We start from the raw sequence: 19,102 nt of genomic DNA, 5'->3' as shown, positions 1-19,102 counted from the left end.
ATAGATAGCCTGAATATATAAATACACCCCACTCTGTCTCTTTTTTGTTACTGACACATATATGATTTTAGAACTAACTACTTGGTATTAGATAATCAATTGGTGGGGTCATTCTAGAGAAGATTATTCCTCAGGTTCTCAGCATTCCTCAGTCTTCTGTAATTTTATTATCTAGATGTTGGACCCCACAAGATTTTCCTCTTTCAGTTAGCTTGTCTGTTGGTGTTTACTTTAACTTGCTCAGGTCTTATTAGGCAGCAATGTTGTTGAGCTATCATGGATGAAGCTTCCCTGCCATGTCCAGGAGACAAAATCTCACACCAGTTGGGCTCTGATTTGTAACCTACAACATCTCCAGAACTTGCCATCCAGATTTTTAAAAATTCCAAAAGGAGAATGGGCTTTGAGGGCAGTTGTGATGTCAGGAAGTATGTAAGCCAGAATTTTTCGGTGAAAAACATTGTGCATGTTTCCTGTGAGCAAAAGAAAATATTATCTTTCAGTGATATGCTTTTCCTTTAAAAATACAGAACTGTTGTGATAAGATTGGAATCAGCAGTCAATGAAATTCTGAGTGGAATTCTGCTTAAACTCAGCAAGAGCCTTGAGACTCAGAAAGGAAAGAGAATTACAGAAGCCACTGGCTTTTATGAGGAACACCTTGTCCTGGTACATTTCATTTGTTTTAATGAGTTCTGTTCATGGCAAGATACTGAATGTCTATTACATAAATTGAAATTTGATGCTAGATAAGTATGCAATATTATTAGATAAAATTCCAGACAAGGTGAGACAGGCTTTAACCTTAATCCAATTCAAAGAGCTTTCCTACAAGGGGCTCCAGGAACTTCCCATGAGGCAACAGACCACTTTATCAGCAGGAACACAGCACAGTGTTCTGTGAAAAGTTTATGTTCTAGCACTTTCCATCTTATCTTAAGTTGTTGAGTTCTCCACAGCACTTATTTGCATTCTATGCCTCTTTCTTCTAGTAATTTGGAATAACAAATGGTCACTACATACTTTGACACTTGTGACTTCACTCATCTATCCACTTTATCCATTCATTCAGTAAAAATTTGCTTTATATTTTCTGTTCATCTGTTTTTCAATTCTGTAGAGCATTTTTAAAATTTTTTGCATGCAACCAGTTTGAATACCCACCTTAGCCTGAATCATGGGTAATAGTAGTATGGTTAGTAAAAAAAAAAAAAAACATAAAGAAAATAATGTAGGGGTTTTATTTTAATATAACATTTGGCATTTACAATGTGTGAATCACTGACTTTTTTCATTTTATTATTTCATTTAATTCTCATTTTAAGAAAGCCTGCTCATAACTAGCTTTATGATTGTCATCTCAGATCTTGAGTCTCTGAGACAGGAATACTCTAAGTATGAGGACTTAGGGTCCACAGTGAGACTGAGTCAAAAAAGAAAGAAAGAAATACAACTCAGGATGTAAAGTTCAATTTACAGATGACTATAGGTTTTGAAGAGAACTATCTTTCATCACTGTTGTGGTGTGAAAATGAAATGGCCCTTCAGTCTCAAATGTTTGTAAACTTGGTTCATAGCCAGTAGTGCTGTTTGGGATCCTTGTGGAACCTTCAAAAGGTAGAGTCTTGCTCGATGAAGTGAACTGCTAGGAACCAGCTTTAAGGCTTTGTGGGATGAGCTGGTGCTGGGGAATATTCCTGTACACTGTGTAAATTATGCTCTGTTTGGCTTAATAAAGAAGCTCACTGACTAATGGCCAGGCAGGGTGAGGTTAGGTGGAAAAAAACAAACTAAGGACGCAAAGAAGAAGGTCAAAGTCAGAAAAGGCATGAGACAGGTGCTGGGGAAGTAAGATGTTAGAGGACAATTAAAGCCACAAGCCACACAGTAATATATAGATTAATAAAAATGTGTTAATTTAAATGTAAGAGCTAGTTACTCATAAGCCTGAGTTATTGGTCAGCGTAATTAATATAAGTGTGTGTTTATTTGTTACCAGGTGGTCAGGCAAAAGAAAAACTCCACCTCCAATCACAACCTAGCTTCTAGTCACATTCTGCTTCCTGGACAGCAGACTACAACAGCCAGTATCTTGCTCCTTCCACCATGCCTTCCTTGCCTACTACCATGTCTTCTTAACCAAATTAGCCTTGCTTTTCTGTCATTATAGTAAAAATAGACCCTTTCTCCCTTCAATACTTCAGAGTATTTTATCGCAACAACAGAAAAGGTAACTAACACAGACCCTATGAACACTTCATTTGACCACTTTGACTAGTTGTAGCACTTTTGGTTTGAAGGTGAGAAACTTGGTAAATTTGTCTATACTAGTTTGTTTTTCTGTTGCTGTGATAAAAACTGAACAAAACCAACCTGGAGAAAAAAGGGGTTTATCTTAACTTACAGATCATAGCCCATTGTTGAGGAAGTAAGGCAGGAACAGAAGCAATGGCTCTAGCTGTCAGTTCAGTACTAGGGAGGCTGAGACAACAGGAATGCTGCAAGCAGTTCAAGCCACCATGGGCTACACAGTGAGAACAGTCAAAAAAGTGACAGATTTTTCTTTATTTTCAACCATTAACATTTATTATAAGAACATATTCAGTAGGAAATTGGTGATATAAACAGAAGATGAGAAAAACATCATAAATATATGAAGCTACATGAACTAGTAATTTTACTTTTTATTAAAACAGAAGTTTAGTTATGTGTAACACCTTCTTTTCTGTCTTTCCTTTTGTGCATGTTGTTTTACATACATGCATGTCTGGCCACCATATGGATGAAGTGCCTGCAAAATCCGGAAGAGGGCATTGGATCCCCTGTGACCAAAGTTACAGATAGTTGGGAACTTCCATGTGGAGGCTGAGAATTGGATCTCAGTCCTCTGGAAGAGTGACTGATACCCTTAACAGCAGATCCTTCTTTCCAACCTCTTTCTTTGTCATTTTAAAACCAAGAACTTCCTGGGTATTTTTCTATACACCAACTCAGTTTCAAGAATTGCCATCATTATTCTAGCCTATATTTAACCTTTATCTGGAACATGGTATGGTTATAAAGAGTTATTATTTTTCAATTTCCTACTTCTGACATTTGCTCATCAGATGCATCAGGGATGCAAATATTAAACAGTAATTGCAGATAGCAAGTCAACTTCTCAAACCAAACCAACTTCACTTTATACCGTATCAGTGGCACATAAAACAGCAGTCCACTGAGAAGGAAGAGGAGCACATAAATATAATGCATCTTTGGAGACTTGACCAGGGGAATCAAGACCAAGCACAGGCTGATGGCCATTGTTATGAATAAGAATGGCAAAAACACCTGAAAAGATTAAAAAATTAGAGAAAGTAATTAGATGTGGATTTTCATGTGTGACAACTGAATGTACATGCAAGTAAAAATAATATGACACTGGTGATAGGAAATAGGCTAAGCAAATGTTTGAGTTAGATCAGTGTGCTCAGGACTCACAATGCTACAATAAAAGGAAATGCTAGAAGCTCTCATCAGAGAAACTGTTGGTTGGAGGGGATGAGAATCTAGCTTTGACTCCTCATGAGTGGACATGGTTGTAAACATACACTGATTATTATGACCTTCTGCAGGCATGAACTTATTCAGTTTCTGAGCCTGTTGGGGGTCCTGACAATCTTCCATAGAAAATATTTCAAATCAGTAAGCAAATCAAGAGAAAAACTACTTTATCCTCTGTCAATCAAGTTAATATCAATAGTTAAATATTAGGATTAATAATCCTAATAATCCTAATAATCACAGATTAAGAAAGGAATATATCAAGACAAAAATATCCTTCATCTGAAATAATTCTATTTCTTTTGACAAAATATTAAGGATTTATCCTCGGTACCTGGATTGTGTTAGAAATATAAACATCCCACACTTAACGTCGCTACATTATCCTTGGTTTTTGTTCATTCATTTGTTGTTTGTTTGTTTCTCTTGAGAGTCCCACTAAGTAGCTCAGGTTGGCATTGAATTCATCATTTTTCTGCTTCAATCTCCCAAAAGCCTATAAATTAAGTTTAATTATAGGCATATACCACCTGGCTCTAGGCAATCAATTTTGAGATGTTTTCTAAAGAAAACACGAATCTATACCATAATTGTATACTAATACCTAGTTGAAATTATGAGACTTTTAATAAGAAGTTCATTCATTTGAGTCTTAAATAACAGTCTCTTCTTAATTGTTTAAAGGCCCTTAAGAAAGATAACTCACTATCTCATAGCTCAAATTTTTATCAAATAATTGAGTGAAGGATATAAACACTCCTGATGGAAAAAAAATATTTAACTATCTGTGCTTAAGGTTGCCCTTTCCTTCATTTTTTAAGGACATGTAAGTTGAATAATAGTATAACAATAGCTGTTAATGCCATACCCTGGATTTTTGTATGCCTTTACTTATATAATCCACCTAATATTCTTAGGAAGCAGGTATTGACTGTGTCCATTGTAGATATGAACAAATTGAAGGTCAGCCATGAAACAAGAGGAAGCTTAGAAAAGACACTAAGGAACTAGACGAGCCTAAACTATAATGATTATCTTGTATTTCTCAGTGTACCAATGATTCTTTTTCCTAATTTACCTAGTCAGTGATATAAGTGTGAGTCAGAAAACAGCAAAGACGCAAATGATTATAATAGATACAGACTTAAAATAGGAAACGAGGACATCCCAAGGTGGGGCTTCCAAGGAACACATGGGCATCAACCATACACTAGATACACCTGGGGCTCCTCTAGTTTTCCTCTGGGTGTCACTGTCAGTGCATCAATTAGCATTCACTGAGTGTCCAGATAGATGATAACTTGCCTATACTTGGGAGCCAAGTCTCATTTCTTTCTGTACTCAGAGAAGAGAACCTACGTAGGTGCTTGAAATATAATCACACGAGTTCTCAAATATTCAAGAGTTAAGTGATAGCTGAATGGAAGAAGCAGAAGGGAAGAGTAAAAAGAAGATAGTGGTAAATAAATCAACAACATTGCTGATGAGACTGATGATAATAATTGATGGTTCCTTTCTTTCTTCCTAGGTTCTTATATTTGATACTGAGTGAGAGTCTAACACCCTAAAGAGACTGAGGAGATTTGAACCTGGGTTTCATTCTGTGCTGTATATTGATATAATGGGATGGGTGATATTGTATTTGGCCGTGCTACCAGCCAATCAAGACTATTCCATTATCCACCTAGGCTCTCTCCCCCAATAATATCCTCATGCTCCCGAGTTTTTGCTTATTACCTTTTGTATTATGAAAGAATGCTCTCCTATTACATGACATATTTTCTCCCCTTGACTAGCAGCAAGTTTCCATAAAAATAATACAGTGTTTGATAATAAGAAGTAATAAGGTTGAAGGGAAGGAATCTTTCTAAGATCAAAATGAGCTGATATTTCAGAACAGTAAATACCATTCATTATTTGGCTTTACTTATCATTTGCTAAATCTGCCCTTACTGTAGAAAATACAACATGTGTAAATAGCTACACAAGTAAACCAAGTGACCTCAAGGTCAAATGACTCTCAATGATCAGCCCCACCATCTGAAAACTTCTGCCTTTCTCATTAACAAATCCTTAGATCGAACCTAAGAGATTTTGTATTGAGTAAAGCCTATTCACCACGAACAGAGTGAAAATGAAGACCAGATTGCCTGTATTAGTTTCTCAGTTTACTGAGTAGTAACATTTTGGCTTGGAGATATTCTGAATATATTCCTCAAATACAATCATAAAGATTATTTCATATAAAGCAAATTTACCCAGGCCACATTTACCTTATAAGGTCTGTGTAGATTGGGCTCCTGGTACCTCAATTTCAGGATTCCTATCATGGATAACAGAGTCCAAATGGAAACAGCAAAATAGAGATAGTTTATCAGTTGAATTAAGTTTGTTAAGACAATTACAATGGATCCCATACTGACGATTAGAAGCACAGCTATGAAAGGGGATGAGTGAACATTAAGGGTACTAAACATCAAGGGCAGCTGGCCTTGCTCGCTTGCAATAAATGAAACTCTTGCTGACTCAAGTACATTAACCACAAGGTTGCTAAACAAAGAGGCAGAAATAGCAAAAGGAACAGTCCATGTTAATTGGGGGATTACTCTGTCAGTCCATGTGATAGCCACAGCATCTACAGAGAAAAAATATAAACAAAAAAGGGTGTGTTAGAGAGAGGGGGAAGGAAAGAGGGGGAGAATCTAATGATAAACCTTTATACAAAATCTTTTTTAAAAAATCTATGAAGGGAATTTAACCTCCGTTATTTCCTTTTTCACATTTAGGTAATTTCTTAGGTTTGTGCCCATTTCATTTCATCAGCCCGCATCTTGGATGATTGATTTTAGTCTTCCTCAAAAGACCAGGAACTTTTTGAAGGCAAAAGCCCCTCTTATCTCTTCTACAACATCAGTAATTTACTCACTAACAGACTTTATAATAGTAAGTTTTCAATAAATACTTGAGAAATGAATTAGTTGTATTGAGTGAAGAACTGAAAACTAGCTGGAATGCTGATAGATTTAGTCAGTGTCAGAAAAGCAAAACATAGCATTACTGACAGCTTATAACACTTACCCAAATCATAGCATGATATAAAATTTTTAAAAAATGAACATAAACTACACCCAGATGAAAAACATTTCTGATGCTTATGACTTTTCTAAGCTGTAGACCAATGGTTCTCAAATAGAGGTTACATTGCTCTTCAGGGGTCAGGAGAATTATCTGATTTCCCATAACTGAAGAGACAGCAGTTTGCTGCTGGCATCCTAGTGGATAGCAGCCAGAGATGCTGATAAGCATCTTGTGATACCCAGGACACTTTCAATGAACTTTGAAATCCAGGAATTGGACTATAGATCAATAGCAAAGCACCTGCCCATTGTATGTGAGACTGAGTTCAAACTGAGGACTCCGAAACAAAGTGGTCCAAAATGTTGATGGTGTTGAAATTCAGAAACCTTGCATTAAGGAAAACATTAGAGCATATTCTGGAGTTGTTATTTGTATTTTAAAGCCAAAAATATGTTATAAACACTAACATAGTATGCCAGTCAATATTTAAAAAAAACAATAGATTGAATCCAAAGGAATATGGAGGAAAATGAAGGTGTGGACATGATCAAAATATATTGCATACATGTATTAAAATCCCAAAGAATGAAGAAAACATAGTTTAAAGAAATCATCAATAGACAAAAATGCCAGTCATCTATGGAAATTCTTTTGAGTCCAATTTGTACTATGAAAATATATGGTTAGGCAGATCATTCCATCCCAAAGTTGTTTTCAGTGAAGTGAGCAGAGCTTAATGTCCCTGAGAGGTAGGTGTACTCTGAGCTCATAACAGTGTCCACAGGTAGCTGTTTTCTGAATGAGTCACCAATAAATGAGTATTCTGATATGTAACATAAGACTTTTCTAATATAACCAAATTAAAATATCAGCAATGGTTCTTCTCCTTAAGATCTTAATTTATTTTGTTGATACAGAGTTTCTCTGTCTGCCCCCTTGCTGTTCTGGAACTGGCTCTATAGAATAGGCTGGCCTCAAACTCAGGGATCTGCCTGCCTTTGCCTCCCATGTGCTAGGTTTAAAGATGTCCAGCAAGATTTTAATTCCTAACCAATGTTTGTTAGCTTAGAAATTAGATTTTCTGCATACCCCAGGCTGGCTTCAACTATACAATCCTCTTGTTTTGGCTTCTAAATGATGGAATCACATGATGCATGTGGTACCATGCTCACTTATTAATCCATTTTAAATAGTCCTGCCTGTCACATCACCTTTCTCGTGTTATTCTACAACATTGTGTGTTACTTAAATATACCATTGCTGATGGGACAGACTTAGTAGATTTTCTATGGGAAGCTTTACCCTCTCCATGGAGCAGATGGGAGGAGGGGAGAGTGGAGAGAGTGGGAGGAAAGGAGGGAGGTGGAAATGGGATTGGAATATAAAAAATAAATTAATAAAAAAGGAAAAAATATTCCATTGCAATTCTTACTTATTGCAAATAAAGTCTTGTTGGACACCCAGCCCTCCACACACTGCATACTTTCAGATATGTTTTGAAATTGAAATACTTCCATCCCATACTGCACAGGAAATCTTCGGCATCTTGGCAGACAGTCTACAATCCTGAGAAAGACCATGCAGCTCGTCCCACACTGTGTCTCAAAAATTAAATGTAATATTCCTGCATGGTCTTTAGTTCTATTCTACAAGTTGTTTTTGTCTCCTTCTTTCTAATTTCTATGTTTTTATTTAAAGTTCTACTATATATGCAATATATTTACATTTTGTGTATATATACATATATATGGATATATATATATATATATATATATGGTAAAAACATAAAATGAACAACACTGAAGCCTACAAAGTCCAAAAGTCCTTTTCCTCCCCACGTTTTCATTCACGTGTCCCAAATGTAAACACAGCTAACATCTGTCTGTTTCCTTTTCAGAATTTCTCTATAATTACCCATATCAGTCTATGAGGATTGTATGCTTGAGTTCTGTGTGTGCACATGTGTGGGTGTGGAGGTGCTTTTGTGATTGAATGCTTATGTTTGCTTTTTCTCATTTTCTGGTCTATCTTGGTCATATTAATACACATGCATCCATACAATTACTGTAGTTACTTCTCAGTACTGTTATATGCCTGTAAATTATCTACTTGCTCTGTATTGATGGATTTGTGAACTGTTTTCAATTTTTTATTAATGGAAAATGTGCTCTAAAGCTGAGCTTCATGGCAACTTCTGTAATAGGAAGGCTGAAATGAAGACTGAAGTTCCAAGCAAGATTCTACCCCCGCCCCCCCAAAAGAAAAATGTACTTTAATAAAAAACACTCATAAAACATAATGTGAAATAATTTAATGCATGATATCCCTTGCTGACCATAACAAGAAATTATTTTAAGATATCAAAAATTCCTCATGCAAGTTCTTTATTTTTATTTATTTATTTTAATCTTGAGACAGGGTCTGACCATGTAGCTCTGGCTGGCCTGGAACGACCTATGTAGATCAGCCATGGCTGGCTTCAATTCTTAATGTTTAAATACTTCTTTTCAAAGTACATTCTTAGAAGTAGGATTTGTGAGCATACAATTCTTTATTTCTAAATTTTTGTTTATATATTATTGTATGTGGAGACAGAGAGAGAGAGAGAGAGAGAGAGAGAGAGCGTCTCAGAAGACAACTTTCTGTTCAAGAGTCAGTTCTCTTCTTCCACTGGGTTCCAGCTCATGTCATCAGGGTTTCACAGCAAGTGCGTTATCCACTGAGCCATTTCACTGGCCCATAAGTATGTATTTTTGTTTGTTTGTTTTTGTTTTTCGAGGCAGGGTTTCTCTGTGACTTTGGAGGCTGTCCTGGAACTAGCTCTTGTAGACCAGGCTGGTCTTGAACTCAGAGATCCGCCTGCCTCTGCCTCCTGAGTGCTGGCATTAAAGGCATGCACCACCACCTCCCAGCTAAGTATGTATTTTTTGAATAAGAGAAATACTACAAAATTATCATCCAAAAATGATTATATCTATTTATGAGTAACTAACTGGAAAATTTCCACTTACAATAAAAATTTCTTCATGCACCTAAGTATTTGAGACAAACTTCCTGTAGGCTGTCTGAACAAGGAAACTTTCTTAACATCTATTTCCACATCACTTCTTAACCATTTAGATTATCTTGCCCTATTGTAAGTGTGGCTCAGAAACTTCTAGAATACCATGTGAGCACTCTGTGAACACCCTGTCAGCAGGGTTTCTGGAACTCTGGTCTTCAGATTCAAAATGTTGGAGCTAGGAATCCTTACCACACTATTTTCACACTCCAAATTCTAAAGAGAACACCCTTCTTTTCTCATGTATACAGCTTTCACAATCAAGACTTTTTTGTTAGTGTTTTATTTGTGTTTTTTTGTTTGATTTTGAGACAGGGTCTCTATGTAGCTCTGGCTCTCCTGGAACTTGGAATGTTGACTGTAGACTACACAGGCCTCCCTCCAACTCACAGAGATCCAACTGTCTCTGCCTCAAAAGGGATGGAATTAAAGACGTGTGCATCCAGCTTAAGAACTTTTATCATAAGGGAACAATAACTGTTGTTGGAATTTATTAACAATAAATTGGAAACAGGACAGAGATCTGACATCTACAGATTACGTACTTTACATGTGACTATCTGTGCTCTTTTCTATATAAACCACAGAAGCTACTATTATGGTTGATTCCAATGAGCCTCAAGTGCTTGCTTCGGGAGCACATATACTAAAATTGGAACAATACAGAGAAGATTAGCACAGCCCCTGCACAAGGATGACACAAAAATTTGTGAAGCGTTCCATATTTTTAAACAATATGTAACCACTAATCCAGCCCTACAGAAAGTACTGGAAGGAAAACTCCAACCTAAGGAAATTAACTACACTCACATAAACATAAACAATAGATAATCCCACTTTACGAAAACCCAGAAGAAAAATCAGGGTAAATCCACATACAATACCACTTCCAATGCGCCTCAAATAAAATGTAACATCATATTATAAAAATGTCATACTCCTTTGGAAAACTTACACATATTTCTGTATGCTTGATTGGTTTCTATATGAAAACATGCCTCCCACCTTTCCTAACTCATAAGAATATGAGTTAGCATGTCTCTTGTTTGTAACCATCTCTGTCTGGAGTTATATAAATCATGCACCCCCATAAAGCAAAAAAAAAAAAAAAAATCACTCACACCCTCATCCCAGCTGAGTACCGTTGTTCATTGGTTCTTCTCAGTTTTGCATGAAAATGAAGAACTTTTTCCATCATTAACACATCATAACCATTTTCCTCTTAAGTGTCCAGCAACAATATGACCTTCTAAAAAACTCAGAATAGAGCCAGTATGGGGCTCTGCAGGGAAAGATGCTTGCTGTCACACCTGAAGATCTGAGTTCTATCCCTGAAACTCACATGGTAGGAGAGAACCAACTCCTGAAAGTTGTCTTCTGACCTCCATATATACAACAAGGCACACATGCACACACAAAATGTATACAGAAATGCAACTTGGACTTTTTTAAACAAGACCCCAGAATAGTCTATTATATGGACTTAGCTGAGTTATTTATTTCAAACTTATTGCACATTTTGGTGATCTTTAATTTTGTGCTACCATAACTGATGATGATACAATGGCCTTCCCTAAATGTATATTTTTATATGTAGTTCTGATTATTTTCTCAACTTGAGTATCTAATGTAGTACATATATCAAAATTTTAAGGTAATATTTCAGGTTTTAAATGAAGTCTGAAAACTATAAGCCTGAAAAGGGCAATGACAAAAAACAAATTACAAATAACAATTATAAGCTTCCTGGATTTTCCCCACAAGCTCAAGATGTTGTGCTTCCTATAAAGTTGTTGCAATTGTTGTGATAAGCCAGAGAATATTTTACAATTTTTTAATAATCAATACAGCCAGAGCACTGGCAGCTTTAGTGAACATGGCCTCAATACTCAGTGTCCAGTGGCTCTGGTCACTAACATAGCTGACATTATAAATGAACCATGACACAGCTGAGATGGTTAATGTTTCAGTGCCTGTATTTGCTCAGTGTTGCATTTGGTTTATTCCCAGAAAAGACTGATTCTATGCCATCTCTCATGCCAAGGGTACCTAGACTCTTAATGAATCAACTCTTCTGTGGCACGGTGCCTGCCAGCCCTAATACGAAGCACTTGAGGGAACTGCAACTGAGGCAATTGGGTTTTTTTTATCCTAAACCTTCCCTGCAACTTGAAATCTCCCCAAGAAAACAAATGGTCATGTTGAAGAAATTTCGAATCCTGAACACCTTGATTTTTCCATTGTACACTGCATACGATGTAATAAATTACAATATGATACCTGACAAATATAAAACACTTTATAAATATAGTGCCAGGTCAGTAAAGAGACTTACCTCCAGTGTCTCTAATACTCACCAAAACAAGAAGAGTTGTTCACACTGCTCAATCCAAATCGAGCAGGTGACAGGTTTATCTCAGAAGGTAATCATTTGAGGCAGGATGTTGGTGTGAGAAAACAGCTAGCCTTCCTTTTTCCTTGTTTTACACTTTTCCCAAATTTCCTTTCACCCCCTGTTGCTGCTATCCTCTTTAAATGACTGTCCATTTCTCCTTGAGAATGCCTTGTTATCTTTTTTGAGAAGGGTCTCTCTAAATTAGATGTCCTCTAGCCTCAGTTTCCCAAGTGCTCTAGCAGGCTTTAGATCACAGGCACATATCATTACCCTGTCATAGTCTTTCATTCTCTATTCTTTGATTTGAACTTTAATCAAAATCTCAATGTATTTAGGATCATTTGTCAGTATAAAATTTGGAGTTTTTAAGATAAAATGTATTTTACATATTAATGGTATCAATTACAGTCATCAACTGAGCATTAGTGTTTACTCATTCAGCTGTTAATGTCCTTTATTTCAAATGTGCCTTCATTAGTGTCCCATAGGTTACTGAGAATCAAGAATTTTCAAGTATTATCAGATGTAATTACTTACTGATCATGTAGTGTCACTATGCCTGAGATCATGCAAACATTAACAAAAATAACTATACATACCTTTTCCACATTGTCAGAAAATGCATGGCTATTCTTGAAATGAATCTCCTTTCTAAACCAAATCAAACTCTCACCACCCTGTTATTAGAACACCATGAATTGAGTCTTTAACAATGACCAGTGCACAGCCATCCTGAATGGTGGTGTTAACCATACTGAAAGGACTGTATTTTATTTACTGTTTTGCTATTTGTGTACAAACCTGAAGAGAGAATTTCTCTGGGCGTCAGAACCGTCATGTAGGAAATGTTAGCCAGTAAATACACCACCGTTACTAGAGGCAGCGCTGTAAATATGCATCTAGGAATTGTTTTGTTGGGTTTCTTCAGCTCCCCTATAATGCATAAAAGAACAATATCAGAAGACTTGGGAAAATATTATTTCTTAAACTTATCTTTAAAATTGTACATGTGTCAAGTATTGGACTACATTCTTTCCGTTCACTCTGCTACCACACCCACACCCACTCAGAGACAAACTGCTGCACATTGATCAATTTTTTATGACACAAGAGTCTGGGCTCACACTGCCTGTTCCATTTGCAACCTTCCCCAATCTTGAAATGAATCTCCTTTCTAAACCAAATCAAACTCTCACCACCCTGTTATTAGAACACCATGAGTTGAATAGGAAGTAGGCTCTGCATTTAAATACTAGGAATATAATGTTGAACAGAAACTTTATGAGATTTTACCCCAAGAAGAGGAGCTCCACATTAGTCAATCACATAGACAAAAGTGAAAATCATGAGTATGGTAAGTGACTTTACGAGCAGAAACACTTGCTATAGGGACAGGTCATGTGACAGTTTGATGGACATTCTTTACTATTTCTGATAATCCGTAGCCTGGCCTTTTAAAAACATACCATTCCCCTTCTTGCTAAAGTCTCTGTTCTTTTGTGTGAAGTGTTAATTATGTCTTAGCTGCCAACTTGGCCACTGCTTCTCCTTCAGAACTCAGCAAAACCATTACCTCTGAGAAAGTAAGAGAGGAAAATCCCTGTCCAGCAAGATCACCTCATGAATATGTTAAGGCAAGTACTGAAAAAGGTTAAGGAGTCAGTTTCCCTGTGTGTTTTATATGATTTTTAATCATATAAATTTAAGTGATTAAATTATCCTTTTATTCAGAAAAGAAAAAGCAAACAAACAAGCAACATTGGAGATGTGACTCACTAATCAAGTGCTTGTCTAGCATGGAGCTAACAGACAGGAAATGATGAAGCATAAAACGAGATTTAATTGTAACCCTTCCTGCCACTAACTGCTTGTGGGCTTTGGCAACTATGGCTATTGGGATGTCATATTATTAAGCTCTATATTAGAAGTGTCTTAGTCACTTTTCTTTGCTGTAAAGAAAGAACCTTGACCAGCAAACATCTTCCAAAGAAAAGCATTTATTTGGGGGCTTGTTTACAGTTTGGGAGGGTCTATTCCTTCTCATCGTCAGGGAGCATGGTGGATTATAGACAGGCATGGTGCTAGAGCAATTACTGAGAGCTTTACATCCTGATTGGCAGGGAGTGAGAGAAGGGAAGGAAGAGGAACAGGGAGAAGGCAAGGAGACTGGACCTAGAATGGGCTTTTGAAACCTCAAAGCCAACTAGATATACTTCCTCAAACAAGACTACACCTTCTCATCATTCTAATCCTTTCAATCAGTTCCAAGTGCTGGTAAGAATTCAAATATATGAACCTATGGGGACCATTCTTATTCAGCCACCACAGGAAAAAATGATGAGACAATAAATTTCCACTCCCAGTGTCTTTAAAAAAATGGTATTGTTAGGATAGATTATATCTCAATGGTAGAACACTTGCCTAACATATGCAAGGACAATATTTGATGCCCAGCACACACCTGTGCCCCCCATTCACAGGCTGTTGTTAATACCTTTGGTTATTAGTTAAGCCTTTGGGACCAGAAAGAGGGCAACTCTTTAAATTAGATACACTTTCTCCTAGGCCTTCTACTTATTCTCAATATGTATTTGGTTTGTAGAAAGGTGACAGAGATTAGAATTTAATTTATATGAGGCTAATATAATAAGAGATTATTATTATGACAGTTTATAATAACATCCAGACAGGCAGTGAATATCCTTGGGCCTTGATAGTGAAAGACAAGTTGTTCTGACACTATTTATCAGATGCTGATAAATCACATTTTGTAAGTAAAAATGCTATTCAGAAGTCTTAAATTTTATTAGTAAATTAACTACTGCAGCACACATTGAAAGAGTGCCAAATCCTAACTACTAACTTGCCAGGGAAGAGGTACATGATTTTTGGTTTGGTTTGGTTTGGTTTTGCTTATGAGACTGTCAAACTGGCTTTGACCTCCTGATACTCTTCTTCAACCTTCCAAGTGATAGGATTAGAGGCATGACACACCTTACCTAGTTTTATGGAGTGCAGAGACAGGACATACTGAAAGTCCCACAGCCTTTTGTTTACCATCAGTTGTTTGAAAGGCAGTCTATATTAGTTTACAGATTGTCAAATGTTATAGATCTTTCTTAAGCAGAGATAATTACATAACAATGAAGCATCTTCAACACCAGAACAAGATAAAATTTGCTTTAAATACCTCTCATCTGAGACATGTGTGGACTGCACTGTCTCTCTCTCTCTCTCTCTCTCTCTCTCTCTCTCTCTCTCTCACACACACACACACACACACACACACACACACACACACACACACACACGCCCCCCACACACACACATACACTCACTCACATAGTGAGAGAGACTCACTTCAGGAGCAAACTTTAGGAGCACTATCCCAGCCTTCTTTTCTGTTTCTTGCTTTTTAGCCCAGTATACAGTAACTTTTATCTACAAAGCTCATCAATATCTCACTTAACCAAGAAAGCACCTTCTGATCTTTTCTCAGACTCCTCACCTTCTGGAATATTTAACTTTGTAGATAGAGCCTTCTTTGGGAAAGACATGGGAACTTATCTTTATGATGCTTTACACTTATTCAGCTTTCTCACTAGATCTACTTTTCTTACCTACTGCAGGAAAGCTGATATCATCTAGTTGTCCACCCCCAACCCTTTGTTCTTCCTTTGTGCACTTGCCTTAATATTCTCATCCATCATCAAGGCCATAACCATCAAATGAAAGCAGTTTTGTGATCACCCACGATTTCCTGCAGTGCATTACATGAGCCCTTTGTTTCTGGTTTTCATTCCTATTTCTCTATGGCTGGGAAGGGTTTATTGTATTCAAATTGCTAGTCTGTTGTAGTTAGTAACAATTAAAACTGACCTTTTCTTCTACTGAAATTACACAGTAAAAGCATTGTTTCTTTATGGCCAGTGTTAAATACCATATGTAATTATTTGTTTTGAAGACAAAGAAGTATACTGATCTTAAGACATGATAACCATTTTAGAGATTAAAAGACAAAGTGTAGGTAGGAAAAAATACTTGCTATGGTCAGGAATCAGGAATCAGGGAGAGAATCCATGAAATTAAAGGGAGGTTTTATTCAAGACTCAAGTCCATTATATTAAACTAAAAGGAGAGTTTGAGCTGATCTGAACAAGGGAGAGCCCTTGGTCCCCAGACTGATAGCTGGGAAACCAGCATGGGACTGATCCAAACCCCCTGAATGTGGGTGTCAGTGAGGAGACCTTAGAAATCTAAGGGACCTCTTGTAGTGGATCAGTACTTATCCCTAGCATAGCAATGAACTTTGGGAGCCCATTCCACCTGAAAGGATACTCCCTGAGCCTAGATACAAGGGGGTTGGCCTAGGCCCTATCCCAAAGAATAAGACAGACTTTGAAAACCCCCTGTGGAAGGCCTCACCCTCCCTGGGAAGCAGAAGGGTATGGGATAGGTAGGGTGTTAGTTGGGGAGGGGGGCAGGGACAGAGGGGAGAAGAGGCACCTGGGATTGACATGTAAAATATTTTTCTTTCTAATTAAAATAAAAAAAAGAGAGTTTGTAAAGTAGCATTTAAGTTGAGGGGGGAGAAACATAACTGAATGTGAAGAGATCCTGGCGCTAGGAAGGGAAGAGTGCAGAGTTCAAGGATGGAGGTCAATTTGCAAATGAAAAGAGAAGAAGCAGTTATTCAAGTGGAAGGTATTAAATCTTGCCTGGGAGCCATCAAGACAACTAGAAGTTTCTTGTGTTTAAAAACCCTAAAAAGCCCAGTGAAAGTGCAAAGCAAAGTCCAGGCCCTGATGTTCTGCTCTGAGTAAGCAAGGAAGCAATACCCCACAAGACACTGCTACAGCAGTGCTGCACTTCCATGGTAAACAAGAGGTCTTTAAGCTGCAGGAGCTGGTCCACTTCATGTGCCCAGGAGGATCAGGCTGAGGGCTGAGGAGAAGGAAGCCTCTCGCACTCCTGTGACCACTGGTACTGGGAATAATCCTAAACATTTTGTTTTGTTTTTGTCCTGTGCCAAGAAAATCAGATCTTGGGCCTCAAGCAAGCTACACAAATGCTTTACTACTGAGCTATGTCCCCACCCCATCTACCAATTGATTTATTTATATGAACCTTTAAAAATACATTCATGCATGAAAGCAGAAAATGTCATAATAGGAACAGAAAACATGATTCTAAGATAAATAAACAGAAATAGTGATGAGCCTACACTATATCCCACTCACATCACCAACACAGTCTGGTTTTACATCATTCCTGGATCCACGGTTTCACAGGAGGGAATTGTTTCCACAATCTGAGCATACATGCATTAACAGAAAGAAAACTACATTAATCAGAGGTCTTATACTTCAGGACCCAGGGGGAAAAGAATGAAAAGGAGACGTTTTTTGATTGTTTTCATAGACGTTTGAGACAGCTTGAATATGGAGAAGAATTAAGAGTAGGTGATTTAAGAAGTCAAAGTTGAAGTTCATTGAATTGTTTAATCTGATAGTCAATACACAATGAAAGATGTTCATTTCATACATGCACTATATCAGCCATGACCTGACTTTTTCCCCAGAAGATTGATAGTTACCTGCTACATATGTAAAGCATCCCCCGCCCGAAAACGCAAAGTATCCCTGGAAGACAGCTTCTATAATCTGAGAGATCTCTGGAAACTCCGCATCAAAAGCATTCTCAAGTCTTCTCACATTCTCCTTCTTCCCTCTCACCAGCATGAACACTCCACTGAGGGAAATGAAGCCGAGTATGCACATCTTCAGCACTGTGCTCACTGTCTGAAGCCATGACATCTCTTTCACACCACGAGAATTCAGAATTCCCACAATCCACAGCACCGCCAGGGCCAGACATTTCTTTGGTAGACTCGGGGCAGAGCAGCTGGGATAGAAAGGCTGAATGCCATACTCAGCGAGTAGCAGAGCTTGGCTAGCAACTACACCTGCGCCCGTAAACAAGGATGTCCAAAGTCTCAGGAATGCAATCGAGGAGCCAAAGCATCTCTTGATAAAATAGTAGTGAGCCCCACTGTATGGGAAGGCTATCCCTATCTCTGCAGAGCAGAGGGAACTGGTCATGGACAGCACAGCACAAGCAGCCCAAATACACAAGGAGACTCCCACATTCATGCAAGAGTACTCAAGCACCCCCTTAGGAGATATAAAAATTCCTGCACCAATTATATTAATAATTAGAAAATTGACCCCCCAGAAATATCCTAGTTCTCTCTTAAGCTGTATTTTCTTCTCTGTATCCATTGCCACTGAGAAAAAATGTACATTCACTAAGCTACAGTTCGTCAATATTTCTGCCTATAGGTTCATGGATGCTCTGAAATACAATTGTTCTGTCTTTTTTGTTCCACTTCCATTAAATATAGGTCTATTTTCAATAATTAACAAAGTAACTGTGACACATTTCAATGAAACAAAAAATATCACCAGTAAGGGTTTAGTTTGATCCTTCTTTTAATAATTGTCAGAATAAGGAATTCAATCAAAAGGAGTTTTAAAGAAGCCAAAGTTTTGGAAATGGGAATAAAAAGCTTTCTTGTTAAAGTTGCAAAAAAAATTGGCTATGTTGGGTCCACCACATCCTAGGACAAAAGAAACTGTCAAGAGTAAGTGGGCAACTTAAAAGTCACAAAGGAAGATATGAGGCAGAAGAAATTTCAAAGCTGAGAAACCACTAGGTTTTTCTTGGCATTGTTCATTTGTATGTTTATGACTGGGTCTTGCTATCTATATGTCAGGTAAAAACTTACAGCACTCCTCCTGCTGCTGCCTCTACATAACTGGAGTGACCAGTATATAACTCCATATCCAGCTTGCATGGCTACTTCAAACTCTGCAGTGAAATAAGAGAGATTAAGAAAAAAATAGAAAGAAAGTACATTGGAGAACACAGAGCCTTTTCAGTGAGGCAAAATGTAAAGTGCCTATAATCTCAGCTCCTTTGAAGGCTGACATACAAGGATCACTTCAGCAGAGTTCAAGGCACAG

At 37.5% G+C, this 19,102-nt stretch overlaps 1 protein-coding gene and 1 non-coding gene across 2 annotated transcripts; one reads left to right on the top strand and one right to left on the bottom strand.

Annotated features, from left to right (window-relative positions):
• Positions 1 to 2,595: 2,595 nt before the first annotated feature.
• Positions 2,596 to 18,358, bottom strand: LOC100758319 (solute carrier family 7 member 13). The gene is made up of 4 exons (XM_027403576.2): positions 17,674 to 18,358; positions 12,879 to 13,010; positions 5,817 to 6,178; positions 2,596 to 3,330 (listed from the first exon to the last, which is right to left on the bottom strand). Exons 1-4 carry the CDS (start codon positions 18,356 to 18,358, stop codon positions 3,076 to 3,078), a joined length of 1,434 nt encoding a protein of 477 aa, XP_027259377.1. The 3' UTR covers positions 2,596 to 3,075.
• Positions 10,305 to 10,411, top strand: LOC113831039. Its single transcript, XR_003482964.1, has one exon. It is a non-coding gene; the product is annotated as a U6 spliceosomal RNA (small nuclear RNA).
• Positions 18,359 to 19,102: the final 744 nt, after the last annotated feature.

Source organism: Cricetulus griseus, chromosome 2 (genome assembly GCF_003668045.3).
Source record: "Cricetulus griseus strain 17A/GY chromosome 2, alternate assembly CriGri-PICRH-1.0, whole genome shotgun sequence".
Lineage (NCBI taxonomy): Eukaryota > Metazoa > Chordata > Mammalia > Rodentia > Cricetidae > Cricetulus > Cricetulus griseus.
Note: the sequence above shows the minus strand (reverse complement) of the source record. Positions and strands in the feature narration are given on the sequence as shown.

Excerpts from the sequence above, each read along its gene's own strand:
- LOC100758319 (XM_027403576.2), bottom strand. The coding sequence starts at position 18,358 with ATGGATACAGAGAAGAAAATACAGCTTAAGAGAGAACTAGGATATTTC. Across the intron at positions 6,179-12,878 it reads CAGAGAAATTCTCTCTTCAG|ATGCTGTGGCTATCACATGG; the intron begins GTTTGTACACAA and ends TTTTCTCTGTAG. Across the intron at positions 3,331-5,816 it reads ATCTACACAGACCTTATAAG|GTGTTTTTGCCATTCTTATT; the intron begins GTAAATGTGGCC and ends TAATCTTTTCAG.